Here is a 26,887-nt window from a genome sequence, read left to right as displayed (position 1 = left end):
CGCTGACCGTTTCCAGTGCTCATGTTCTCTTGACAAGTTGACCCTCATCAGCAAATAATGACAGGACCTTCTTGTCCCTTATCACAGTTTTTGGCTAAAAGTCTCTTTTGCCTGGTATAAGGTATGTAGCCACCGCTGCTCTCTTTTGGTTTCCGTGTGCATTGAATATCTTTCTCCATCCCTTTGAGCCAGTTTGTGTGTCTGTAAAGCGAAAATGAGTCTTGTCAGAAGCATACGGCTGGGTCTCGCTTTTTTATCCTTCCAGCAGCTCTGCCTTTTGATTGGAGGTCCGAATCCACTTGTATTTGGAGTAATTACTGATAGGTAAGGACTTGCTCATTCTATCGTACTGTTTTCTCCTCTTGCCCTGCCCTTTGTGATAATGATTTTCCCCAGCCGTCTGCTCTGATTCCCTTCTCTCTGTCTTTTGGGAATCGACTGTGGGTTTTTGCTTTGTTGTTACCATGAGGCTCACATAAAACGTCTTATAGGTAAAGGTCTGGTTCACACTGGTAACAAGTTAACTTCAGAAGCTCTTCCCTTTTACTCCCTTAAATGTTTTTGATGTCAGAGTTTACCTCTTTATGTTGTTGTGTGCATTAACAAACTATTGTGGCGGTTATTTTAAGTCCTCTGTCCTTTCACCTTTGTACAGAGTTGAGTGGCTTATGGCCCTCCCTCCCCCCAGGGGGTGGGGGGACCCCGACTCAGATGGTGCTCCCCTCCGCCACTGTGTTCCCTGACCGCACCTGCACCCCTGCCCCATCCGCGCCTTTCACTGCAGCATGCGGACTCCCCTCGGGGTTTTCTGGGAGGCAGGTCGCTGCTGGCCGACTCCTCCTCAGCGCCCTTCGCCCGGGAGCGGCTTTACCTCGCCTTCTTTCTGAAGGCCAGCTTTGCTGGGTCGTGTTCTCCTGGGCACTTGGTTTCCCTCAGCCTTCGAGTGCATGGTCCCGCCCCCTCCTGGCCAGAAATCCGCTGCGGTCTTACGGGGTTCCTTGGGACGTGCAAGCTCTTCTCCTGCTGCCTTGAAGATTCTCTCTTTGCCTGTGATTATCTTTTTTTTTTTTTTAAATATTTTATTTATTTACTTGAGAGAGAGCAAGTGTAAGAGAAAGAGAGAGGGATAGAAAGCACTGAGGGAGAGGGAGAAGCAGACTCCCCACTAAAGCAGGGAGCCCGATGCGGGGCTCGATCCCAGACCTCTGAGATCATGACCTGAGCTGAAGGCAGACGCTTAACCGCCTGAGCCACCCAGTCGTCCCTATTTGCCTGTGATTTTCCAGTTCTGTTCTAACGTGTCTGAACGGGGTCTCCCGAAGTTGAGTTTGTTTGGTGAACTTTGTGAACATCATGAACTAGGATACCCAGACTCTCCCCAGACTTGGGACGTGTTCAGCTGTTATTTCTTTAAATAAGCTTTCTGCCTCTTCTCTCCCTCTCCTTCCAGCTCCAGTAAGTCACCGATTGCTTCATTTGATGGTATCCCTCAGATCACCTGGGCTTTCTTTACCCCCTTCACTCTTGTTTTTCTGTTTGGTTTTCCTTGGGCTGGATAACTTGGAGGTCTGTTCTGGAACTCACACGTTCTTTCTTCCCGATCCATTGTGCTGTTGGTGCTCTCCGTTGTGTTGTTCATTTTGTTCATAGTATCTTCAGCTCCAGAATTTCTTTGGTTCTTCTTTATGATTTCTGTCTCTCTGTTAAACTACTTATTTTTTTCATGTATGATTTCCCCGATTTATTGGGTTGTCTTTCTGTGTTTTCTTGTAGCTCATTGAGCTTCCTTAAAACACCTGTTCTGAGTTCCTCACCAGGTAAACGTGTAGATCTCCATGTTTGGGGGGTCAGTTACTGGAAGGTTACCGAGATATTTTGGTGGTGCCAATGTTTCCCTGATTGTCATGTTCCTTGGAGTCTTGCGTTGCTGTGTTCGCCTTGAAGTACCAGTGACCTCGTCCATCTTTACTCCCTGACTTTGGGAGACACGTAACCTTCTGTCAGCCCTGCTGGGGATTCTGAAGCTTTTCAGACCTTCTGTGGACATACCTGCCCTGAGTTTCTTGCTCCCTCTTGGGGCAGAATGCTTAAGCTTGTGTGCCTTCTCTCAATCCTGCAGCACCCCAAGGTGGGTGCTGACAGCCCTCCTTTTGCTTTTCCAAGGGCCGAGCTAAAGCTCTTGTTTGTGGTCTCTCCCTGGCCTGCAGATTCAGGCTGGCTTTGTTCATGTGCTCACTGGCTATCTGTCAAAGCTCGCTCTTGCCGCCATCAGGAGGCACACAGGGAGCCAGCCCCAGGTGGGAGTGCGTGTGGGTGAGGCGTGCTGAGCGCTGGGGGTACTGTGGGCCGGCAGGGGTAGGGATCCATGGGCAAGATGTCCCTAGCAGCTGGTGGGTGGACTTTTTGATGGGGTCTTCAGTGCAGTAGGACCTGAGTCCCTTTGATGTCCTCCCAAGAGTCCTGTCTGCCTCTCTCCCAGCTGCTCCCTGCCCCTGAGTCCTATGGCTCAAGACACTGTAGTCTGAAGAGGGCGAGAAAGATGTAGGTCTCTTCGGCAGCATCCTGCACAGCTGGGGAGGCCAGGGGCTCCCCCACATGCTATCACTTACCCCCGTAGGAGAAATCACGAGCTGAGGTCTCTCTTGGCCCTGCACTGTGCCCCCTTGGAGAGGTGATGGGGGCACAGTCAGACTGTTCTCTTGCCCTCGTCAGTGCATCCAAGCTCGTCGCTCCAGTGGTGTGCTGGAACTTCTCTGGACGCCTGGGCCTGCGAACAGGCTCTCTCAGCCGTGGTGGTTGTCTCAGACGGTTCTCCGGGACCTCCTGGAGTCTGGCCCGCCCTGTGCGGGTTCCAGCCTGTCAGCTGCCCCATGGAGGGACCTCCGCCTCCTCACGCTCTGAGTGGAGCCAGGAGGTCATCCCCACGCAGTGAGTGAGGGTTGGGGTGGGCTGGCCCCTGTCCTTCTCAGACCCTCAGATGTGGCCTGGAAATAGCAGCCCCCGATGGTTTGCTCCGTTTTGTGGTTGTTTCCTAGCTGGGTTCCTGTTTTCCTCTTCTGGCCGGAATCTACTTAGTATATTTTAAAAGAATTATAGAACTTTAAAAATCTGTAGCTAGAATGGGTTTTAGAGATTTAAAGAAAGAGAAGAACCAAAAGTTCATGGTTAGGAACTAAAGCATGTATTTTATTATATAATTAATAGTAAACTGGAATATATCCTAGGAGCGAAGATCTACCTCTGTTAGATAAGTATGGTTCTGTTTCCGTGAATAGTCTCTGCTTCCTGCTCATCTTGCCGCCGCATCCAGGCAGGAGGCAGCCTTCTCAGCTAAAAACAAACCGAGCTCAGTGGTTGCGGCCCCCTCTAAACAGGGCTTGCTTCTCTTCTCTTTAACCAAGAAACTGTTCTTGAACCAAATAAAGTCACCGGTAGGTGTGTTTTCTCTTAAGGATAAATGGCGAATGTAGAATTCAATTTCCCTTATGACTAGAAACGTGCAGTGACGAGGATGGAGGGAGCGCGTGTCTGCACGGAGCCGTCCACATCCTGGCAGCAGCAGGGGGCTGCGCGGGGGTGAGGTTGTCAAACAGTCCTGTCTGGGGGAGTGGGGGGGGTGCTGCAGCCAGCGCAGAGACAAGTGAGGTGCGAAGTTCTCCTCCTGAGGAGGGGACAGGATCACCATCCTTCCAAGAGGACAGCAGTCCCCCAGGTGAACTGATCCCCAGAGGGTCAACTGTTCAAAACAAATATGTGTGAAGCCCAGTGTCAACACAGATATACAAAGTCAGTATTTTTCCTACGTGTCAGCAATAGCCCGTTGAAAATAATGCGCATAACGTTCCCCTTCAGAACTGGAAACAAAAACATAACTTACAGAGCCATGCATTTAACAAGAAATTTATAGCAACTATTTTGAGAAGCCACAGAATTTTACCAAGAAATATAAAAGGCCTGGAAAAAGTCGAGAGAGTGTTTCTGGATGGGAAACTCAATATGATAGAGATATTATTTCCCTCAGCTTAGTTTATAAATTTAATGGAATTCCAATAAATATTCAGTGGATGTTTTGGAGCTTGGCAAGGAATATTCTAAAGTTCCTCTGAGAGAATAAATATATGAGAATAGCCTCACATAAAAATGTTTGAAAGGACCGTTTTAGGCCAGTACAATCGTATTCCTGACTTACTTCCGTGACTTTAAGTAGAGGAAGGGTCGTTGTGGCTGGGAATTTGAGTTCTGCGTTTCCCTGTTGCCTGCCGGCTTTGTTAGTGTCCATCCGACTCACTCTCTGTGTGATCAGAGGTGGTCTTTAAACTACTTCCGATGCTCGGGGCAGTCCGAAAGGCCCATGTGAAGAGATGTCTTTTCTGCGCTGCACTGCCCTTTGGCTACCGCTTCAGTGACCTGCCGCCTCCCTCGAACTCCCAGCCCCCCGTCCGGAGACACTCCTCTCTGTGCAAGGAGCTAACATGCGGTGATCTTTTGCCCTGCACCATGTGCTCGGACGTGCCTGGCATGCGTTTTTCCTCCCGTGGAAGCCTGCCAGGCAGTTCTTAGTTGTGTGGACGGTCATCACAGCAGCTACGGCTTCTGCAGGACTCCTTATGACGAAGGAGTTGTAAACATCACCCTTCTACATGGTAATTAATTAGATTAAGTACCATCCCCGTGTCCTAGGTTCGGAAACGGAGGCGCGGAGTTACTTTGTCTGATGTAGCCCGTCGGCAGAGGTGGGACGTCTCCCCAGGTCCGGGTGTCTGGGTGGCCCTGCCCGGGCACGTGGCCCTCGTACCGCGTCCCTTCGTAGACGTGCGCTCCAGCTGCGTCCTGCTCGCACCTCCGCCCTGGTCTGTAGGCGCTGCAGAGAGCCCGTCTCTCACCAGGAAGGTTTCGTGTCACAGTTAACTACCTGCAGCTGTCGGATCGTGGAGATGCTGGAGGAGTGGTGTTCTTGTATTTTATGCATAGAATAAAACATTGGTTCGTGAAAACTATTTGATGTCGCTTGGTACAACCAGTTTGGAAAACCGTTGGACGCTGGGTCACAGAGTTGGGGACTTAGACAGCCTTTGGCCCACGGTGCCGCTTCTCATTGCGTATCCCCGAGAATCCTGCGCCCGCGTGTCCTGGGACAGAGAGGTTATTCACGGTTGTGCCGCCTGTTTCTAGCTATTGTTACCTACGACTTAGCTGTTCAGAGTACTCACGTTTCGTAAACAGTTGTTGTAATAGCCCCAGACCAAAAATAACCCGGACGTCCAGCAGTAGAGTGGGTAAATACCTCATGGTGTATTCCCGTAACGACGTACCTCCCGTTCGGCAGTGCAGATGAGTGGTGTACGTGCGCTTGAGCAGAAGGGGCAGACGCACATGGACGTGCGCCCTGTGGTTCTGTCCGTGCCGAACGAGTGGGTCAGGCACGCAGGCTCGGCACTTGTGCACACGGAGGGCAGCGTGGCGGGGGCCTTGGGCTTTCGGGACCCTGGCTGAGTTTGCTTTCTTGACCCAGGCGAAGGCTGCCCGAGTCACTTTATCATTTTGTTACACCACACATTTATGTTTTATGTGCCTTTCTGTGTGTGCACAAAAAGGTTAATGTACTTGATGACACGTGGTTTTATTTTACTGTGCGTTTAAGGGATCTGGTTTGACCCACTTGAGAGATGCATGTTTGGTTTACAGAATTGGGTGATCGAATATTTCTGGATGAGCAAGACACTCAGAATAGTTACTCTGTCAGTCTCTGTGTTTCTCTTGTAACTTGGATGCTGGCGTTCCTCGGTTTATGAAGAAAATGAACTTTTGGCAGGCTGTATATAAATCAGTTCCTGAGGTCATGGGAGAGAATGTTATTTAAAGCAAATACTTTGATTTTTTATTCCCTCCCCCCACCCTGCATTAATCAGGCCTTTGTTTATTGGGTTTGCTCAATGTAGGGTAGAGTGCTGCTCAGGAGTGTTGGTGACCCCTCGGATCCAGCGACCGGGGGGAGGGCAGCACGCAGATGCCACGGCCCTCCGCTTGTACCCTGAAGTCTGCTTCGGAGAGACTTCCGGCGGGGTCGGAGGGTCAGGCTTCTAAGGCATTATCTTAAAAATAGTACTTTCTTATGAAGCACTGCGATTGAACTTTAAGGAAACAAACTTTTTAGTTCAGAGTTTTTATGTAAATGACTTAGAATAAATCACTGTAAACTTAAAAATCACCATAAACACAAATGCTCACATTTCTGGGGACAAGTATGTGTGTAGTAAATGCAAATCATATTAAGTCCCAGAAGTAAGTAACTGTTCACCTGAAAAGTCTTGGAAAATCACTTTTTCTAAAGCACATGTCGAAGCGGCCAGCCTAACGCTGGAACACTTTGTCAGAGGCCTTCCTGCAGAAAGCAGCTGAGTAAATAGTCTGCAGCCTGCTCGAGACGCAAGGCCCCGCAGGTAGGAGGCAGGAGGCCCCGGGCGGGTGGCGGTGTGTCCCCGTCAGCCGCACTCTGCCGCCACCCCTGCGTGTCCCCCATGGGGAGGGGGGCCATGGCCAGGGCGCCGCAGCTGGTTGTGCCCGGAGTCGAATCCCAGGTCTTCCAGGAAGGAGTTTTGAGATCGAATTTCACGGGAGTGGGTTATCTATGTTTATAAAGTGGAGATGGGGTTGAGGAAGGGGTGTTTTTGGTGGCAGAACCCGTCTGTCGGAAGCTGGACATAACAACTTCTAGTTGGTGCCGACACCGTACAAACGCATTTTTCGGAACGCAGCGGAGTCGTCCGAACACGCCTGGCCTGGAGTGTCTTGTCGCGGACGAGTCCGCTGGTGGTAAAGGAGCGGTGTCGCCGCCCCGCAGGAGGAGCGCGCCTGCTCCCTCCTGCCCGGCTCGCGGTTTGGCTCTGCGTGTCCGAGAAATTTATGACGATGGTTAACGTTTATTGAGGGTTTACTATGTGCGAGGCACCGAGCTGCTTATTTTATATTATCCCATTTAATCTCACCTGCAGGATAAATATTATGATTTCCATTTTATTGTGATGAAACCGAGGTGCAGAGAGGTCAGGTCAGGTTCCCAGGGCCGTAAAGTTAGGAGGTGGCGAAGCCAGATTGGCACCAGCTTCGTGCCTGCCGAGCACATGTTCCAGACCCCTCGCCCCGTTTCCCAAAGTCCTCCTGCATTCTAGGTTGTTGTAGGTCCTACTTTGTGGAATGGTACAGTTTCATTATTTTTTGCTCTTCTGTTTCCAGAAATTAAGCGTATTTCATATGACTCATTTCTGGGTGGTGAATATAGTAGTAGATTCTCATATTTTACTATACGTATTAAAAGTCTATAAAACAAGGGTTTGTAATGGTTATGTTTGCCTGAAAATTTGCTGATATAGCTCTGTGAGCCTATTGCCAGAGAGGTGTGCTTTTAAAGCAAACAATCACTGACTTACCCACTCCACCCTGCCATGTTCATTTAAGTGAAAGGTTTTTTTTTGTTTGTTTTGTTTTAAAACACCAGAATTTTCGTGTTTTGTGGCAGTGTGCTTTAAGCAGTAATGGAAGTCTCTCCTGACTGTCATAACTCCAGCCCAAATGCATTTTGCTTTGAATTCTTAATCCCTTAAAAATAAAGTTATAAATGTAAGGTTAGTGTTCCCGATTCTGCTTGGTGCTGTGATACAGAACGATGAGGGAGTTTGACAAGGTGACCTAGGATAGGAGGGAGCTGGGCCACATAGCTCCTCTGTGTCTTGGTCTACCTTGTAACTCACCAGTTCTCTTGGACTTTTGCATGTTTCTGCCTCCCATCCTAAGTTCCGGATCCTGAACAGTTCTGTATCAGACTCAACACAATGCCAAATGCATAGGAACTACTTAATAAGCATTGTGAATGGGTTTTAGTAGAATTGCATTTATTTATTTTTTAAAGGTTTATTTATTAGAGAGCACAAGCGTGGGGGTGGGAGGGGCAGAGGGAGAGAGAGAACCTCAAGCAGACTCCCTCTGAGCACGGAGCCGGATGCAGGACTCGATCCCAAACTCCGAGATCATGACCCGAGCTGAAATCCACAGTCGGGTGCTCAATCGAATGAGCCAACCAGGTGGCCCCTGAATGGGTTTTAGAATTTTAAATTGTTCAGCTAAGTTGATGAGAGATTCACTAATCTGTGTAAAGACAACACTTTTTTTTCTTGAGAAGTAGTTTTTTATTGTCTGGAATTCATTTTAGTCATTTAGCATTTTATTTTAAAGGCATTTGTATGGCCACTCTTCTTCAGCTAAACTTATTTTGAGATAACTGTAGATTCGCATGTGGCTGCGAGAAATAATGGAGATTTCCCACGTCCTCCATTTTCCCCGGCGATAACACCTCGTAAAAGCCCCGTACAGCATCAGCCCGGAGTACTGACCTTGACACAGTGGAGATACACAAAGTGCCGTCACTGCAGGGTCCTTCTTCTGGCCCTTTACAGCTACGCCTCCTCCCTCCCGCCCACCTCACCCCTCCTTAACCCGTGGCAGCCGCTAGCTGGTCTCTGTTTTTACAACATTCTCATTTCAAGAATGTCCTGCAAATGGCATCACGGAGCATGTCTTTAGAGGTTGGCTGATTTCATTGAGCATAACTGTCTGGAGATGCATCCAGGTGGTCGCGTGACTCAGCACTTCATTCCTTTTTATTGCCGAGCAGCTCCCAGGGTGTAAGTGTAGCACACAGTTCATTTAACTCTTTACCTGCTGAAGGGCATCTGGGTTGTTTCCAGTTTGGGGCTGCTCTGAACACAGCTTCTGTAAACATCCATGCACAGACTCCGTGTGAATGTGACTTTTCATTCCTCTGGGGTAAGTGTCCAGGAGTAGCGCTGCTAGGTCAGATGCTAGCTGCATGTTAGTTTTTGAAGAAACTGCCAGACTATTTTCCACAGGTGCTGTACTGTGTTACACGCCTACCAGCCGTGTAAAAGTGATCAAGTTTCTCTGCGTCCTCACCAGCATGTGGCGTTGGCACTATTTTTTTTTTTTTTAAGCCGTCCTGGTAGTGATCTCATTGTGGCTTTAATTTGAATTGCCCTGATAAGATGATTTTGAACATCTTTTCATGTGTTCATTGGCCATTGTGTATCCTCTTTGATGGATTGTTTGTGTCTTTTGCTCATGTCGAATGGGAGTGTTTGCTTTTTGCTGTCGAGTTTTGAGAGTTTATATGTTTTAGATACTAGTCCTTTGTCAGATACATGGTTTGAAAATATGTGCTCTCACTCTCTAATTTATCTTTCAACCTCTCAACAGGGTCTTTTGCACAACAAAAGCTTTTAGTTGTGATAGAGTCTACTTTATAAGTTTTTTCTTTAACGAATCATGCTTTTTGGTAACAGTGTGAGAACTCTTTGCTTGGTCTTAAATTCCAAAGATTTTCTCCCAGGTTTTTTCCTAAAAGTTTTATAGTTTTACATTTTATATTTAGGTCAATGATCCATTTTGAATTAATTTTTGTATAAGATAGGACACTTAGGTCAAGATTCCTTTTTTCTCCTGTGGATATCCAATTGTTCCAGTGCCACACGTTGAAAGATTCTATTTCCTTCATTGAATTGCTTTTACACCTTTGGCAAAAATCAGTTGGGCAGGGGCGCCTGGGTGGCTTAGTCGGGTAAGCAGCTGACTTCGGCTCAGGTCATGATCTTGGGGTCCTGAAATCGAGCCCCATGTCGGGGTCCCTACTCAGGGGGGTTGTCTGATTGTCCCTCTCCTTCTCCCTCTGCCCCACGCTCTGCTCATGCTGTCTCTCTTTCAAATAAATTAAAATCTTTAAAAAAAATCAGTTGGGTATATTTGTGAGAGTCTTTTTCTGGATTCTTCATTCTGTTCCATTGGTCTGTGTATGTCTGTCCTGCCAGTACCACACAGTCTTGATTACTGTAACTAGATAATAAGTCCTGAAATTGGATAGACTGATTCCCCCCTCTTTATTCTTTTCTAAAAAAATGTTTTAGCTATTCTAGTTCCTTTGCCTTCCATATAAATTTTAGGATAGTCTTGTCTATATTTCCAAAAAATTTGGTTGGGATTTTGATAGGAATTTTGTTAAACTTGTACATCAATTTGGGGAGAATTGGCATCTTTACAATATTTGAATCTTGCAGTTGAGGAACATGGTATGTCTCTCCATTTATTTAGGTCTGCTTTGATTTCTTTCATCCACATTATGTAATTTTCAGTACACAAGTTCTATACATATTTTGTTATATTTACACCTAGGTATTTCTCTCTTTTCTTTACATATACAATTGTAAATGACACTGTTTTTAATTTCAGTGTCCATGTGTTGACAGTATGTAGAAATATAATTGATTTTTATATGTTTATGTTGTATCCTGCAACCTTGATGAACTCTTATTAGTTTATGAATTTTACCTTTCATTTCTACTCCTGTTTATTTAACAGTTTCTGTGTGCCAGGCATCACATTAAGGCTTTCCATACGCTTGCCAAAGCCCAGTAGCTAGTGGAGCTAGAATCTTGACAGGTAGATTATTTCCTCACTTCATTTGTTCGTTTGATAAATGTCTAAGGAGAACCTATGTGGGCCACGGTGGATCCAGACACAGGGTTCCTGCCCTCCTGGAGCCTACAGTCTGAACCTGACGTTAGAAGTAACACAAATGGTTGTAAACTTAATAAAACAAGTTAATTATAATTTAATTAACAGCATTCGACTCATACTGTAAGTGGCCAAAGCAGTGACACCTTAAGCAGCCTCATGCAGTGGGAGCCTCCGGGGGGGCCTCCTAGACGATGTCCATTTCCTAGGACAGGTTTTCCAAGAAGCCAAACTACTCATTGCTTCTTACCAACTTATATCAATTTTTGAAATTCAGAGAGGTCTGTGATAAAAGCTCATGTGAAGAGAATTCCTGGCCAAAACTGAATGAAGTTCTCAGTTGCCTCTTTCTCCTTATCGCACCCCTCCGGCCCCCTTGCCAGTGGTTCCCACCGAGGGCACCAGGCCTCCTCGCCCTCCAGACCAGCCGGCTCCGTCCAGCTCTTCTTATTCAGCGGGCCCTCTGCCCGGCTTGGTGTTGTGCACCATGTCCTCCTTAGCGAACCTCCCGTCCCTTCACTCCCACATCACTCTGGAGGGTTTCTTTCCCCCTTTTGCAGGTGAGATGGGTTGCAGAGTCCTTTGAGATGGAAAGGAGGTCCATTCAAGGAGTGAGATGCAGGGTCAGGGCCCCTTTCTGCCAGTCTGTCTGGGAAAATCATCAGTGTCCCTCAACTTTGGTAACAGTAACTACAATAAGTTTCTGGTCAGTTGGGAAATAGATCTTACTGTATAGAAATGTGCCTCTCCGACAGCCTTCCAGGTGAAGACCCCTCTACCTCTGAGAAGGGAAGGGATGGACCGTCACTGGGCACCGTGTACGTTCCCGCACAATGCTTGGCACCTCGGGGCTGCTGCTGGCCCGAGCCAGTTCTGTCCCCACTCCCATGTCTTTCCACCCTCAGGAAGTCCCGGTCCTGCCTTAGGGCTGAGGATGCTTCCTTCTCTTCCCGTTTTCCCCACTGACTGTAGGAGAAATCGCTTGTCTTTGAGTCAGCGTGGAAGAAGGAGAAGGACATAGTTTCCAAGGAGATCGAGAAGTTACGTGTGTCCATCCAGACCCTGTGCAAGAGCGCGCTCCCCCTGGGGAAGATCATGGACTACATCCAGGAGGACGTGGACGCCATGCAGAACGAGCTGCAGCTGTGGCACAGCGAGAACAAGCAGCACGCGGAGGCCCTGCAGAAGGAGCAGAGGTGGGCGGGGCCGGGGCGGGGTCTCTGCAGCAGGTGCAGAGGGGCGGGGGCGGGGCCAGGGCGGGGGCTCTGCAGCAGGTGCAGAGGGGCGGGGGCGGGGCCAGGGCAGGGGCTCTGCAGCAGGAGCAGAGGTGGGCGGGGCCGGGGCGGGGCTCTGCAGCAGGAGCAGAGGGGGCGGGGCCAGGGCGGAGGGCAGGGCCAGGGCGGGGGGGGGGGGGGCTCGGGGGAGGGGGGGGGGGGGGGGGGGGGGGGTGGGAGGGGCGGGGCCGGGGTGCTCTGCAGAAGGAGCAGAGGTGGGCGGGGCCAGGGCGGGGGCTCTGCAGCAGGTGCAGAGGTGGGCGGGGGCGGGGCCAGGGCGGGGGGGGGGCTCTGCGGAAGGAGGAGAGGTGGGGTGGGGGGCGGGGCCGGGGGGGTGCTCTGCAGAAGGAATAGAGGTGGGCGTGGGTGTGGGCGGGGGCGCAGGGAGCCCAGGGGGGACACCTCCCCAAAGGAAGTGTTTTCCTTCCTCAGTCGTCCGCATAGGGCACGTCTTTGCATCAGTTAGGAAAGATTTGGAGTTAATGTTCACGCAAGTAGATACAGGCAGTAAACAATACGGGGGAACTTTGCAGGGAACAATACAGGGAACTTTGTTTTATGTGTCTTATCAAAATCCCCAAAAGTTTGATAGCTGTACTTGAAAGTATTTTAATTTTTTACTCTGAAAAGACATAAATGCTGATGAGCCCATTTTGAAATTGGTACTGTAAAGGAAATATAATTACTAAAAAGAGATTTACTTTAGGGAAATGATTGATGTTCTTTGTTTATAATCAGGGAATCTGGAATGCATGGAACTATCAGTTGTTAAGGGTTTGTCAGAAAACGACCTGAGCGGACAGGGTGCTGGGTCTGTAAGCCCAACGGGAAAACACTGTGTGATGACGAAGCTGCTATCTTATTAGCCTGCTTACTCCCAAAACGTCCCTTAAAAGTTTAAGTGTCCAGCAGAAGAGGAGTTAGGAAATCGCCGAGAACTTTTTGGGGCCGAGCCCAGCACGGTGATTTGTTGGCACTTCCTACAGTTGATTTAAGGTACTGAAAAGTAGCACCCAGATGGTTCTTCCTTACAGAACCTGAGTTTGCTTTGTGGCAGGATGGTTGGAAACTGTCACTCTTCTTTGTTTTTTTGTTTTGTTTTGTTTTTTATATAGAGTCTTTTAAAAAATATTTATTAGAGCACCCACGAGCAGGGGGAGTGGCAGGCAGAGGCAGAGGGAGAAGCAGGCTCCCTGCTGAGCAGGGAGCCCAATGTGGGGGCTCCATCCCAGGACCCTGAGATCATGACCTGAGCCGAAGGCAGACGCTTAACGACTGAGCCACCCAGGTGCCCCATCACTCTTCTTTGTATTTATTTTGTATTTATATGCTTAAAAAAACTAAAGAAAAGGCCAGTTTGACCTCTGCTTTCCCAAATACGTTCTAGATTTTTCCTGGCAGGTAACCCAGCACTGAAAGGCCTCACGCCTCGAACTCGTGAGTTGGAGGAGCCTGGGTGGAGCGCCCTGGCAGCTGGAGGAGCCTCCCTGAGGAAGGTGGGGGGCGTGTCAGGCTGCTGGGCCCATGGCCCTTGTTGGTGGCCGCGCTGCTCACCTCCCTGCCGTCCGAGGGCTCTGCGACATGTGATGTGGGGCTTTAGGAATAGTAGGCTCCTTTGTGTAATTGCATGTTTGGCTTCACTTTTGGCTGTGGGGCGGTAAAATAATGTTTTTCCCAGGTGTGAGGTCCTTGTCCCTTTATATCATTATCTGAGTATGTTTATATTTTTACCCTTTTTCTTTGGATGCTGTGAATAACTTGCCTTTGTCTTCTTTATTTGTTTCAATCAAGAAGCCAAATCTAGGGGCCCCTGGGTGGCTCAGTCATTAAGCGTCTGCCTTCGGCTCAGGTCGTGATCCCAGAGTCCTGGGATCAAGCCCCGCATCAGGCTCCCTGCTCGGCGGGAAGCCTGCTTCTCCCTCTCCCGCTCCCCCTGCTTGTGTTCCCTCTCTCGCTGTGTCTCTCCATCTGTCAAATAAATAAATAAAATCTTTTAAAAAAAAAAGCAGCAGCAGCAGCAAATGTAAGGCGAGGCTGGTGCTCACAAGCCCCCGTGTTGTGTCCCACTAGCATCACGGATTGTGCGGTGGAGCCCTTGAAGGCCGAGCTGGCCGAGCTGGAGCAGCTGATTAAGGACCAGCAGGACAAGATCTGTGCTGTCAAGGCCAACATCCTGAAGAACGAAGAGAAGATTCAGAAAATGGTGTACAGTATCAGCCTGAGTTCGAGAAGGTGAAAGCTCACACGTTTCCAAAGCTGGAAGTCCTCCTCAGTCTGAAAATAAAGAGGAAGATAGAACGTCACTAATCTCTAAGTTCAGTTTCCTAAGAAAATGAAGTTCTCCGTGTCCTCCGTCCGAAGTGCAGGGCTTTGAAAGCGCAGGCACGTGTGTGTGTAGAGGGGCCGTGTTCTCTCCCCTTCCTCCAGCGGGAGCATTGCCTGCCTGCGGCGTGTCCTCGGCGTCTCGAGGCGGCCTGTCCTGCTCAGGTCTGTGCCAGAATTCGCTAGCAGGCGCGTGCGCGTGGCACGCAAGGAATGCGACACCCTCGGTTTCAGGTTTTAGGTCTGGGGACGGGACCCTGAGGGGAGCAGAGTGAAGGATGGCTCCCTTCTGGTGGGCACTTACAAGCAGAATGGGGCCTGAATATGAGTCTGCTCTATTTTGAGTTCATTTCCCCTCCGAAAGGGTTCATTTCAGTCTGTATCTTGATAAGGTTCACCTGAGGGTTTTTTTTTAAAGCTCTTTGCAACTGTGTGTAGCTCTTTGTCATTTTCTCATTGGTCCCTACGGCCTCCTGCTTGTGTTTGCCGCCTTAAAGTTCATAAATTGAAGGAGATTTCAGTATGTCCTTCAGGGACATTCGGCCCCAGGGTTTTCCCCATGTGGGTAGCAGTGAGCTGCTCCAGGCCCGCGCTCGCCTCCCCCCAGCGGCCTGGGTGTCTTTCCTCATCCTTCCCATTAGATGTGCATTCCCGAGAGGCGGGCGGCTTGGGGCAAACAGCTGAAGGAAGACTTTGGGGGACGCACCAATTTGCAACATTTTTTTGATGTTACTATTTTTTTGGAAATTGTTTTTTACAGCAAGGTTTTTTTTAGAACATGGTTTATATTAAGTTTTTCACTCACATATGATATTGTAAATACTTAATGAAAGTCTTAAGTTTGTATATAAAGGAATCCAGTGTTTGGAGACATACAGATCATAAGGTCTGGGTCCTGATACTGTTATTTCTAGATATTTATGGTGTGAACCACGCAGTGCCATTTAAATGTTAGAATTGCCTGAGAAAGTTCTGCTTCTTTAAGGCTTAGCACAAATGCATAGGTTAGGTTTCCTTACTGTAATTTCCAAAAGAAATCCTTTTCTAAGGTGGTTATATGATTTTTCCAAGCTGAATAAGTTCAGGATCAGATTATGAAGCTCTGCCATTTTGACACATTGGCCACTTTGTCATTTCTACCACTCAGCATAAAATTTTTGATAGATTGTACTAAACGCATTATTGGAGGTGGGAGGGGTGTCCATTAACTAGCCCTCCATGTACTCGTCTCTTTTCTTCTGAGTTGAATGACTTAGCCACAACCCAATGGACTGTTTTTGCTTCAAGATGTGTTTGCTTTTTATGAATTTGTACATACGAATAGGATTTTTGTGTTGCAAAAAAAATTGCATACATTTTATGTGAGTAAAATTTTGTACGAAGTAGTTTATTAAATTGTATCATAAAATTTATTTTTATTTTATACATAAATCATTAAAAACAATCACATATTTTTTCTATAAGTGTATGGGTTGTGCAGTTCAGTTCACAGCTGGAGAAAACATAAGCGTTTGGATTTTTGTATTTTCAAATGTGTATATTTTGTTTTCCTTGTGAAGAAAGTTCAGGGAAATTTATCTTTTCATTCATATCGTGACATTTATCCATCTTCTGTATAAAGTGAAGTTTTATAAGACAGATAAGCATTTGTCAGAAACTTCAAGATCATTCATGAAGTTTTAGGCAGTCTCTCTGATTATTATGGTATCTTTATCAGAGACACGATGAGTCCTGATGTTATGTATTACTTTGAGAAAATACACAAGGGGGTTATTAAACCTTTACCTCTACTTTGGCTTGGACATTTCCAGGAAGTACTGAAGTCTCCCTGCAGGAATTTTAATTTGAAAGTTGAGCTGACATTAATTTATATTCAAAGAAAATGTGTAAACCTTTGGGAAAAAAAAATTCAGGACTAAAATGTGAGCTTTCTGCTTTGATATTCATGCTTATTTTTCTTTTCAGTAAGCAACTTAAACAATGTTCATGACCAATCTGTGATGAGAAATGATATCACTTTGTGACGCGGAGTGCGGTTAGGATGTTGGGTGGTCCAGAATCCCATCCTGCGTCCCGACAGGTGCCCCCGAAGCATGCTTGCCCTTCTTGGCCGAGCTGCACCGAGCTGACTGCATCTGTCTGCTGTTGGTGTGCGGGGTCAGGGCGCGTGAGTGGAAGCAAGGGCAGCAGGGCCTGGACCAGCCTGTGAGCAAACACATGGATGTCCGTGGTCACAGGGATGACTGGTTGCTGGAGCTTCCACGAGAATCGGCTTCAAAGGAGGCCACGTACAACAAGACCATGCCCAATGCGAGGGAGGATATTCCACACAGACTCTGCGCCCAGCTCCAGAATCTTCCACACACACCCAGGATGCCTCCCGAGGAGCCAACCACAGCCTCGTGGGCAGGCTTCCGTGCGGTCCACCGTAGCAGAGGGTGGGAGTGAGATGGGCGGTTGTGTGAGCCGCTGAGGCGGGGGAGGGGCCAGCGCCCCTGTCAGGACCAGAGGGGAGCTGCGTCCTGCCCTTGGGCTCTGAGTTGAACTGTCCCATGATGCACTTTATTAATAAACGTTTTCTATTTTCCCAAAAGGTGTTCTGATAGGTATAGTTTTACCAGCCTTGCAGTGGGGCAGAAGTGAGGCCCATACACGAGTCCCTGTTTTGCTTGTTTCGGGTGTTTTCATAAAGGAAGATTGGGAAGGACTTTTTTTTTTTCCTGGCTAGTAAAAAGAAATTTAAATGGTTCTTAAACTGTAACTTTTTTAAGTCCATATTTAGAGCTAAGTTCCAGATTGATGATCAGCTTTTTTTTTTTTTTTTTTTTTTAAAGATTTTATTTATTTATTTGACAGAGAGAGAGACAGCGAGAGAGGGAACACAAGCAGGGGGAGTGGGAGAGGGAGAAGCAGGCTTCCCGCTGAGCAGGGAGCCCGATGTGGGGCTCAATCCCAGGACCCTGGGATCATGACCTGAGCTGAAGGCAGACGCTTAACGACTGAGCCACCCAGGCGCCCCGATGATCAGCTTCTTAAACCAAGCAAGTGGGTCTTCCTGGTAAGAAAATGGGGTTCAAACAGTGAAGTCCATAAACCACAAGGAGGCCGTGCACCATTAGGCAGGGGGGGTCGGGGCTTTGTAAGCGGGCGTGGTCCCGACGCCCGCTGCTCCTCCAGGGCCCGAGCCACCAGCGCCGCCCGCCAGCCCGTCGGGAGGCCGCGGGACAGGAGGGCCTGCCGCCGGACCTTCGCAGCGCCTGTGCTGGTCCCTGCGGTGCTCTCACATCTCCCGTGCACGTCTCAGGACAAGCTTTGTGATGCTGCCGTCACCACGACCTCGCACTTAAATCCCAGAGCACTCAAGGTTCCCCATCAAAACCTCCGTGAAAGCCAGTATTTTACTGGACGACACCAGCTGGTGTGTGCGGGGCTCGCGTCCTGTCGACGCTAGTGTGCACAGGTGCGGTGCTTACTGTCCCCGCCCAGGCTCCGGGGGCGCCGGCCCTCCCCCAGGGGGTGGTCACCGTCCTGGTCTGCTCAGACTTTCCTCGAGGCGAAATTTTAACAGCATCCCTCTGCCACCCCCAGCCGTGTCCTGGTTTGGACAGCAGACGATGTGGCCCTCTTCCTGTCGGAAACCTGCCGTCGGGGTCAGCCAGGGCCCTCGGGTGTCCGGTGCCCACCGAGCGCCAGCGGGGGCAGCAGCTGGGCCCACCGGTGACGTTAGTAAGCTGGGTCGGGGGATGTGCTGTCGAGACTGTGGACATCTGACGAGGCTTCTGCTTCCTTGGGGACAGACGTGGGGGTGCGTTTGCATTCAGCACTGGTGGAAGGACCTTGGCGTAAAGGCTCCTGTCGCTGAACTGATGTTGCCCTGAAGGGGGTTCCTGGCGGGTCTGTTCTCTCGTACGTCTTTACCGATGATTTGGAGGAAGCTGGGGGAAGTGGGTCTGTGTAATTCACAACTGCGTGAACGAGTGGGCAGGCCCCGGACACTGAAGAATTGACTCAGGACATGGGAACGTGAAACTGGGCCAGCCCTGACTGGGTGAAAGAACAGGAAGAACCGTGAGGGCGGTTCCAGGTGGGTGACCAGGCGGCGCCGCACTTGGGATGTGATGGGGGGGTGTGGAAACCCCCCGGGGTTCCCTGATGAAGCCAGCGCTTCGACCTTGGGAGGTCGCCTGCCGGTCTGGGTTCCCCCAGAGCCCAGCAGGACACCCTGGTGACAGTGTTATATGTAAAAAATCTTTTTTTTTTTTTAAAGAAACTTACCTTTCTGGGGTGCCTGAGTGGCTCAGTCAATTAAGCGTCTGCCTTTAGCTCAGGTCATGATCTCGGGTTCATGGGGGGCTCCCTGCTCAGTGGGGAGTCTGCTTCTCCCACTCCCTCTGCTGCTCCCCCTGCTTGTGCTCACTCTCTCTGTCAAATAAGTAAGTAAAATCTTAAAAAATATATATATAAATTAATGAAACAACATTAACTTCTGACTAGATACGTAAATCTGGGAATTTAGTGTCTGATAAATATGGTATTTCAAAGCAGAAGCATTTTAGATTGTTGTCCAAATAAATGGTATTGGAGCATATGGTCATCCACATGGCAAAAATAAAATATTCTTGCCTCATACCACATACAAAAATAAGTTTCCAAAAAATTAAAGAACTTAAAAAATATGAGAATACTAGAATGATTGAAGAACACTTTGTATTTATCATATTTGTAGATACGTTTTTATTATTTATTGATATATTATCATACTGATACATTTATGTTATTATAGTTTTATTTTGTGAGCGGTAACAATATATAGGAACAAAGCACCTAGGAGAGAGCATAGTAAGTGCTAAATATGTTTTGGGGTGAAGAAGAACTTCCTAAAGAAGACAATTTTCAGAAGCCATAGATGAAAAAAAAAAATGCTTGGCTCATAAAAATTAAACATTTCTAGCCAAGCAAACGTAAAAAATACAGATGGCCCATTGGGAGAAATATTTGCAACATCTCTAGCAGAGGTAATATTCATAGTAGACAGAGACTTTTAATAATAAGAAAAATACTTATGGCCCAGTTGGATGCTGGAAGGAAGATACAGTCAGTTCACAGAAGATGCCAGTGATCGAGAAGCGCATGAGACCCATGTTTAACCTTACGGGGGAGAAATAACGTGGCCCGGAGTCTGGAGTCCAGATAGGAGAGAGTTACCTGGGTCGGAATCCCAGCAGGTCAGGCGCCCTGCCCTCCACCTGTGGAGGGCTCGTGTACTAGCTTGTGACTTTGGGCAAGTGGCCGAAACTTCTTGCCTCCCTTTCCCACATGGCACTTACTTTATGGTTTATTGTCAGAGGACAGATGCTTTACTGATTGTAAAGTACAAAGATCAGTAATCGGCACCCAGTACGCTCTACACAAATATTGGCTGTTACTCATGATCTGTGTTAATACCACGCTGACACAATTTTCAACTGGCAAAAGTTAAAAAGATTATATTAATACATGGGGTGATTGAGGATGTGGTGGTATAAATTGTTCAGTACTTTTAAAGGGTGTCTTGAAATTACTTCTCAAAATTAAAGACGGGAATATTTTCCTGTCCCAGGAGAAAGCTGAAGCGGAGACATGACCATTGTCTTCAAATATAAGGTCTGGTGGGGAGAGGAGGAACCTGTGCTCTGGGGCTGTAGAACTGACCCATGGGTGAGATATATGGAGTGGTAGACTTTGGGTCTGAATAAGGAAGGAGTCTCCCCTCCTACAGAATGGTTCCAAGATGATGTGGATCGTCCAGGTAGGTAGTGAGCTCCCCATCACAGGAGGTGTGCAAGCAGAACCAGTTGACCACTTCTCAGGGATGCTGTTGAGGATTCCACTGGGTGCCCCCACGGCTACTACCAGACCTCGCCTACCCCCAATAAGGAATAAACCACCCTGCCATCCCAGGTCTCCACCCCAGCCCCTTACTGCCCTAGCTGCTGACCCAGCATGCTCACCCTCTCAGGTACATGGGCTTGAGCTTCAGGAGCCCCCTGTAAGCCGAGCCTGGCTGTGGTCGCTCCCCCCCCCCCCCGCCCCAGCCCCGAGGCCCCTCTCACTTCTCACAATTTCCCTGGAGAAGCCTGTCTGGCCCCTGATGTGCCCCCCTCCAGCCAGGGAGCCTACTGTCCTTCTTCTCCCCTGAACAGACACTGCCTCTCGGGACCTTCGTCACGGCCCTGGGAAGCCGGGGGAACGTTGCAGGACCGGATGTACCTCTCCTGGAGCAGATGCTGATTGGGACAAGTTCATTCGCCAGTTTTCCTGCCTCACTCGCAAGCAGCCTGTTTGAGATCCTTCTGGGATTTTCCAAAATTGTCATTTAAACTCCGGGGCAATGCTGTCCTTTGCGATCGTGTGCCTGGCACTGGCTGGGGGCCTGTAGGTTTTTAGCACTTTGAACCTCAGTCAGGGCTAGAAATTCCCTGTCCCAGATGCCTCTCTGCTGTTTTTTGGGGGCTGCAGGGGAAAAGAACCCTCCTGGTGGGAAACTGTTTATAAAGATCCTTCGCTCCCACTTTGTCCTGTGAGCCTCCCCAGGGCTGGGAGTCAGGCCTTCTACCCACTTTAGGGTTGAGAAACCGAGGCTGTGGGAGCAAGTGAGCGGCCTCTGCCAGCTCTAAGGCCCAGGCACCTTCGAGGTAAATGGGCCGGCGCCGAGCCGCAGAGCGTGGGGCTGGCCTCGGGGCCCTGGGGAGCGGTCTGCAGGGGGCTGCTGGCTGTTGGCCTGGTTGGTTCTGTCGTCTGAGCGAGCACAGAGCTAAGAAAGGGCGAGGCAGTGACTTAAATCCCTGTTTGTTTTGTGTGATGCCACAGCAAGGGGCCCGCCAACCGGAGCTGGGCATCTCTGACAGGTGACAGCGGGCTGCGGGGCACCCCCACCCTGCTCCAAACCCTGCACCCGGGCTAGACCTTGGTACTCGGCACAGCCACCGAGGGACACAGCCGCCACGTCTGGGCCAGTCCGTGGCGCCCCCAGTACTGTAGGGACCCATGAACGTGTTTTAACTTCTTTTATAATCAGAAAAAACAATGAACTTTTAGGTCAGAGTAGATGTTTTAATATATGCTATTAATATATTCATCTTTACATCGACACAGTTGTATAATTTTTAATGATTTTTGTGGAGGAAGGGCCCACAAAGGCACAAGAGCGTGGGGCCGTGGTGTGGGCTCCCGTGTGGCTGGACCCACCTCACAGCTGCCCTCACTCTGCTCCCGGGGACGCGCCCAGGGAGACGAGAGAGCCGCCTTCTCGGGTGGGTTTCCCTTTCCAGGGATTATGGCTCTGAAGGAAGGTGTCTCTGGGGCGGTTTCAATACAAACACTGGGATGTGTTTAAAAATAGAACGCTCAATGAAAATCTAAACCACGGATTTTAAGTGCGCTGCTCGTTCGGATAGTTGTGAAATCAGAGCCTCGGCCGTGGACTTGGCTGTGGCAGCCTGAGGCGCTGTGTGCGCCCCTCCCCGGTGCCCCCAGCTGCCGTGGCCCCCGGGGCTTGCGCACCAAGCCCGACTCCTCTCCTGCAAAACCATTTGTGTGTCCCCATCTTTACACCTGCCCGAACAGCCGTGTGTGGCTAAAACTGGATCCCTCGGCAGTGGAATGAGGAAGGTCACAGCTTGGAAAGAGCACGGTGGTCTCTGGGGTGAGGTGGACCGTGTGTGTTGGGGTTCCCCTCACTAGCCCGTCAGCCATGGGGCGCCTCCCGTGCTCGCCGGGCCGCCCCTCCGACGCCCAGACACTGACGCCCCGAGGGCCTGAGCTCCGGTCACCCTGGTCGCCTGCGCAGGGCGGGCTGGAGCTGTTCTACCCGCGAGTGTTACCCTTCGGGAAGTTTGTGGGACCTTATAGTAAAAACAAGGGCAGTCAATCCTGGAAATTCATCACTTAATGACCTTTCACATTTTACGCTTTCGGCCCCGGCGGGAGTCTGGACACCGCGGAGACTGGCACACGGAACAGAGACACGGACGACGGTGCACGTTGGCTTGGAATGCGCTCTGCAGCCATCGCAACGTGAACAGCACAAACCCAGGGAGGGGATTTTCAGGACTTCCAGGACTCAAGACTACCGTCCAGTCCAGCAAGGAGCTTGCTCATGTCGCGGCTGGGCAAGCGACGCCCGTCCGCGGGTCTTTATGGCTTCGCTCTCATCTTGCTTATTAAATACCTGAAAATATCAGCCCACATTCACATCAGAACCACACTTGTGAATCGCAGCCGGAGGCTGGCTGGGGGCGCAGGAGTTCAGCAAAAATCAGCAAGAGCCTTCCCTGAGGATGATTGTATGGGATTGATGGTAAAGAGTACTGTGTATGATTTCTGAGTTGTGTGCTGCACATCTTTATATCGATCATATTTTTAAAATACATAGGTATTACATCACTGTTAATCTTTATAATTCACCTCCCCTGGACCAGGAGAGGAGACGGTCTCCAGTTTTGGTCCTCTCCGTTCTAACCGGGATTTGGGGGGCAGGAGGGTCTCCTCCTCCCAGTTCTGGGCCCCTCCCACTTCAGGGCAGCCCCCGGAAATCTCCCTTTGTGAGTGGGGGTTTTCCTCCCTTCCCAGACCATCTCCTTCCATACTGGTTCTTCAAGTGGCATTTCCCCGGCAGCCCAGCAAATCCACCTCTTGAGGTCACAGCTCCCTCAGGCCCTGTTTTCTGGAACAGGTGCATCCGGGGGCTTTGGATGTGGCCTCCTTCCCCTCGACTGAGCGGGCTCCAGGCTCCAGACCTAGGGGTCTGGCGCATCGCATGGGGGCTCCACAATTGGAAGGAGCCGGAGGACTGCGGGAGATAGGAGGAGGTGGGGGGGCATTGCGGACCGAGCAGAAAGTGCCCCGTCGATCCAGGGAAGATCCAGGCTGCCCCCACCCAGGGTCCCGCCACCGATAACTTTGTTGACCCTGTGTGGCGGGCGTCGGGCCACCAGCAGCACTGAGCGGATCAAAAGGTGGATGGGTGGTGGTTTCCAGTCCTTCGCCCCACTCCCCACAGCGACTGCGGCTTCTGTCTCAAAGACCTTTGTGGTTCCAGCTTTCTGCTTTGCGTAATACTTGTTCAGTTAGAAAGCAGCACCCAGAAGGAAATAAACATGGCTCATCATCCCACCTCCCGAAGCTAACCACCACCCACGTGCCGCCAGCTGCTGTGTATCTGCCACCTCATCGTTAAAAAACGTGTTTTGCAATCTCATCTATTTTTTATGCATATACAACACATCCACAAAAGCACACATTTACACTATTGGGATTATATAGTTTCTATTGCTATGTAACATTGTCGTCTTATTGTAAACAATGGTTACATTGCTCCCTTGTTACCAAGTGTTCTCCTCGCCACAGTTTGAATGGCCGCATACTGTTTCATTGAATGGAGACTTTATCCTGGTTCCCTTGCAAATATTTTCTCAGCCCATCGGTGATTTATTCTTTGGCCCATTGACAAATACACCCCCGCCCCCCGCCCCCCTCCCAGTCACCCTGTTCTTGGCTTCTGCTTTGGCCGCATCGCGGTGAGGGGTGGAATCCCACCTGCTCCCCGCCCTCTGAGCCCTGTGCACACCGCTTTGATAGCTTCACGCACAGTCCAGTTCATAAAAGCTCCAAAGAGTTTTTTCCCCCACAATTTTTCATTTTAAAGGGTTTAACAAACAACATTTGACATGTCATCGTCTTTTAGGTAAAATACACATAAAATGCACATTTTCATCATTTTTAAGTGTCTAGTGCAGTGGTATTAACCGCGCGTGCTGTGCAACCATCACCACCGTCCGTCCCTAGAGCTTTCTCATGTCCCCATGAAACACGGACTCCCCAGCCCGCCCGCAGCCCCTGGCGCCCGCCCTTCTGCTCTCCATCTCCAGGAGTGTGGCTGCGCTGGGTCCCACGTGTAAGTGCAGACATACAGTCCTCGTCCTTCTGTGGCTGGCTTGTTTCGGGGGCCAGGGTCCTCCAGCTTCATCCGTGTTGCCCCATGGGTCAGGATCTCACTTCTTTTCAAGGCTGACAAATATTTCTTTGTGCGGATGGACCACATTTTGTTTCACTCTTCACACCTAGACTGCTCTCGCCTTTCGGCTATTGTAAATAATGCTGCTGTGAACATGGGTGTGCAAAGATCTGCTTGTGTCCTCACTTTCCATTCTGGAGACGCACGTGGCATTGGAGTTGCTGGATCGTACGGGGACTCTCTGTTTTCCACAGCGGCCGCACCATTTTGTGGTCTCCCCAGCAGTGCACAGGGTCTCCCCACATCCTCGCCCACACTGCTTAGTGTTGTGTTCTGCATGCCTCGGAAAGGAATCTTGGGCACAGTGTTGGATGTAATATGCCCGTTCTGTCAAGCCTGTTGGTTGTCTTATCCAAAGTCATCCTCTTGTAGATGCTTTTCCTACTTGATTCTTCACTTCCTGAGAGGGGTATTTTAAAGTCTCCCACCCACTGTGATAATTAATTGATTTCTCCTTGATATGTGCTTTCATCCTTTGCCTTTAAATCTCTCTGAATTTTCATGTTTTAATTGTGTCTCTTGTAAACATTCCGTCGGGCAGTCTGTTTTCACCTGGAGAATTTATTCCATTTGGACGTACTATACCGTCTTATAATGTGGGCTCTATTTTTCCCACTTTTTGTATTTTCTCAGCTTCACTTTTTTTTTTTTTTGCCTTGTTTTGAAAAAAGGAAGGTTTTTATCCTATTTTTCTTACCCCATTTTCCTAGATTTGTCTAGTTTGAAAGCATAACTTTCAAACTATGGTTGTTATTTTTTTTTAAAGATTTTATTTATTAGAGAGAGCACAAGCAGGGGGAGGGGCAGAGGGAGAGGGAGAAGCAGGCTCCCCGCTGAGCAGGGAGTCCAATGTGGAGCTCCATCCCAGGACCCTGGGATCATGACTTCAGCTGAAGGCATATGCTTAACCAGTTGAGCCATCTAGGTGCCCAAACCATGGTTGTTATTTTAATGGTTACTTTAGCTACTTTGAACTCCTTACAGTTTACAAAGTCTATGATTAATCCGTATCTTTAGCTTTCTTCCAACAATACCAGCACAACCCCAACTGATATGCTGTAGTGTCTGGTCTTTTAATTTTACCTTGTTTTTTTAGCTCACGATTTGTTTTGTTGTTGCTTAGGCAGCCACGTTTTGTCCAAATTAATTCACATATTTACCAATACCTGCTCATCATTCTGTCATGCATTTCAGACCTTCCATCTGGGATCCGATTCCTTCCTTGTAAAATTGATCCCTTAGAATTGTTTCTCAGGAATGCATGGAGCAGCCGGCAGAGTGGGGTGAACATAACCCTGCAAGCTCCCGAGGGTTGCTGGAGCCCGTGGAAGCCATCCTGCCCTCGGCCAGCGTGCCTGCCTTCAGTGGCAGGGGCCGTGTGCCCAGCTCACCCTGGGGCCCCAGGCCATGACATTCCCATCCCCGGGGCTGTGGGCAGCCTTCACCATCCCCCGGCCTCTGTAAAACATCATGCTAAAGCTGACCTTAAACTCAACAGACTTCCTACAGGAAACACACGCACAAGATCACACGGCTGCTAAAGTTGCTTTTATGGACATTTCCCCGCGAACTAGTTCTCTCTGGAAAAATAAATTCACAGGATGTAATTAAAACCACTGTATGTGTATGTTGGCCTGGGCACTTCTTAAGTGCTTCACCAAATGGGCCACCAAATAAAGAAATGAAGGCCGGCTTTGTTCACGTCCAGGAACAATGATCTTTATTAATTGTAACCCAGGGCATTCTTCTGTTACTTTACAGATTCAGAAGCAGTCAGCACGCGCCCTTGGTCATGACCCCAGCGTGGCCACTGCTGTGGAGAAATGTCCGGGGGTGGCACTGGGTCACCTGGATCAAGACAACTGAAGGTTGAGGGGCTTGTGTTTCCTGGCCGTGACCTTTGAGAAAATAAATTCATCTTGTCTTCAAGCGGTGGAAAAATTAATTTCTGAGAAAATTTACCAAAGCAACGTGCTTGTGAGCAACATGGCGGAGAGGAGTTATGTTGGCTTCTCTGGCCCTCTTCCTGTTCCCCTTTGTCCGGTTCTTTCGGGGGGAACTGGCAAGCTCTCGGGAGGCCCCTGTGGTGGGTACAGGGCCACAGCAGGGCACTCACAGCTCTCCCTGGCGTGGATATGGCGTGCGGGCCGAGAGGTGGTTTCTTCCGCAGTGGCTGAGCTGGGCCCTCGAAGGTCTGTGATGATGCCACACAGAGCAAAGTGTCCCAGTGGAGGCTGCACATGGAGGAAAGCAAGTCTAACGATGGATGAGACCGAGGGCCAGACTTGGAAGTTCGGGATCCAGCTGTGCCCGAACACCATCCCATCCTGGACATCCCCGTTCTGTAGATGTCTTAGGGGGTGTGATGGTTCAGTTTTATGTCAGCCTGGCCAGGTCATGGTGCCCAGTTATTTGGTCAAACACCAGTCTAGATGTTGCAGGGAAGGTATTTCGCACATGCGATCAGCATCTACAATCAGTTGACTTTAAGATTACCCTTAATAATCTGGGTGGGCCTCATCTAATCAGTTGAAGGCCTCAACGGCAAAGAGGTTTCTCTGAGAAAAAGCAGTTCTGCCTCAAGACAGCAGCATACAAACTCGCCTGCCAGCCTGGAAAGAGATCAAGCAAGTGCTCCCAGGGGAGAGGAGAGGGCAGT

At 49.4% G+C, this 26,887-nt stretch overlaps 1 protein-coding gene across 6 annotated transcripts in view; it reads left to right on the top strand.

Annotated features, from left to right (window-relative positions):
• TRAF3IP1 (TRAF3 interacting protein 1) overlaps positions 1 to 26,168 on the top strand; it is a 79,087-nt gene extending 52,919 nt beyond the window's left edge. For 5 of the 6 annotated variants that reach the window (XM_032391291.1, XM_032391212.1, XM_032391135.1 and 2 more), the window contains 2 exons: positions 11,551 to 11,774; positions 13,923 to 16,957. In XM_032391291.1, coding sequence (XP_032247182.1) covers positions 11,551 to 11,774; positions 13,923 to 14,088 — 390 coding nt within the window. In that variant the 3' untranslated portion in view covers positions 14,089 to 16,957. Of the gene's footprint in view, positions 1 to 11,550; positions 11,775 to 13,922; positions 16,958 to 25,989 lie in introns of those variants that run through there. The other variant, XM_032391060.1, reaches the window with a different exon arrangement.
• The last annotated feature ends 719 nt before the right edge of the window (positions 26,169 to 26,887 follow it).

This window comes from Phoca vitulina, unplaced genomic scaffold (genome assembly GCF_004348235.1).
Source record: "Phoca vitulina isolate PV1807 unplaced genomic scaffold, GSC_HSeal_1.0 scaffold1, whole genome shotgun sequence".
NCBI classification, from domain to species: domain Eukaryota; kingdom Metazoa; phylum Chordata; class Mammalia; order Carnivora; family Phocidae; genus Phoca; species Phoca vitulina.
This window is presented reverse-complemented; position numbering and strand designations above follow the sequence as displayed.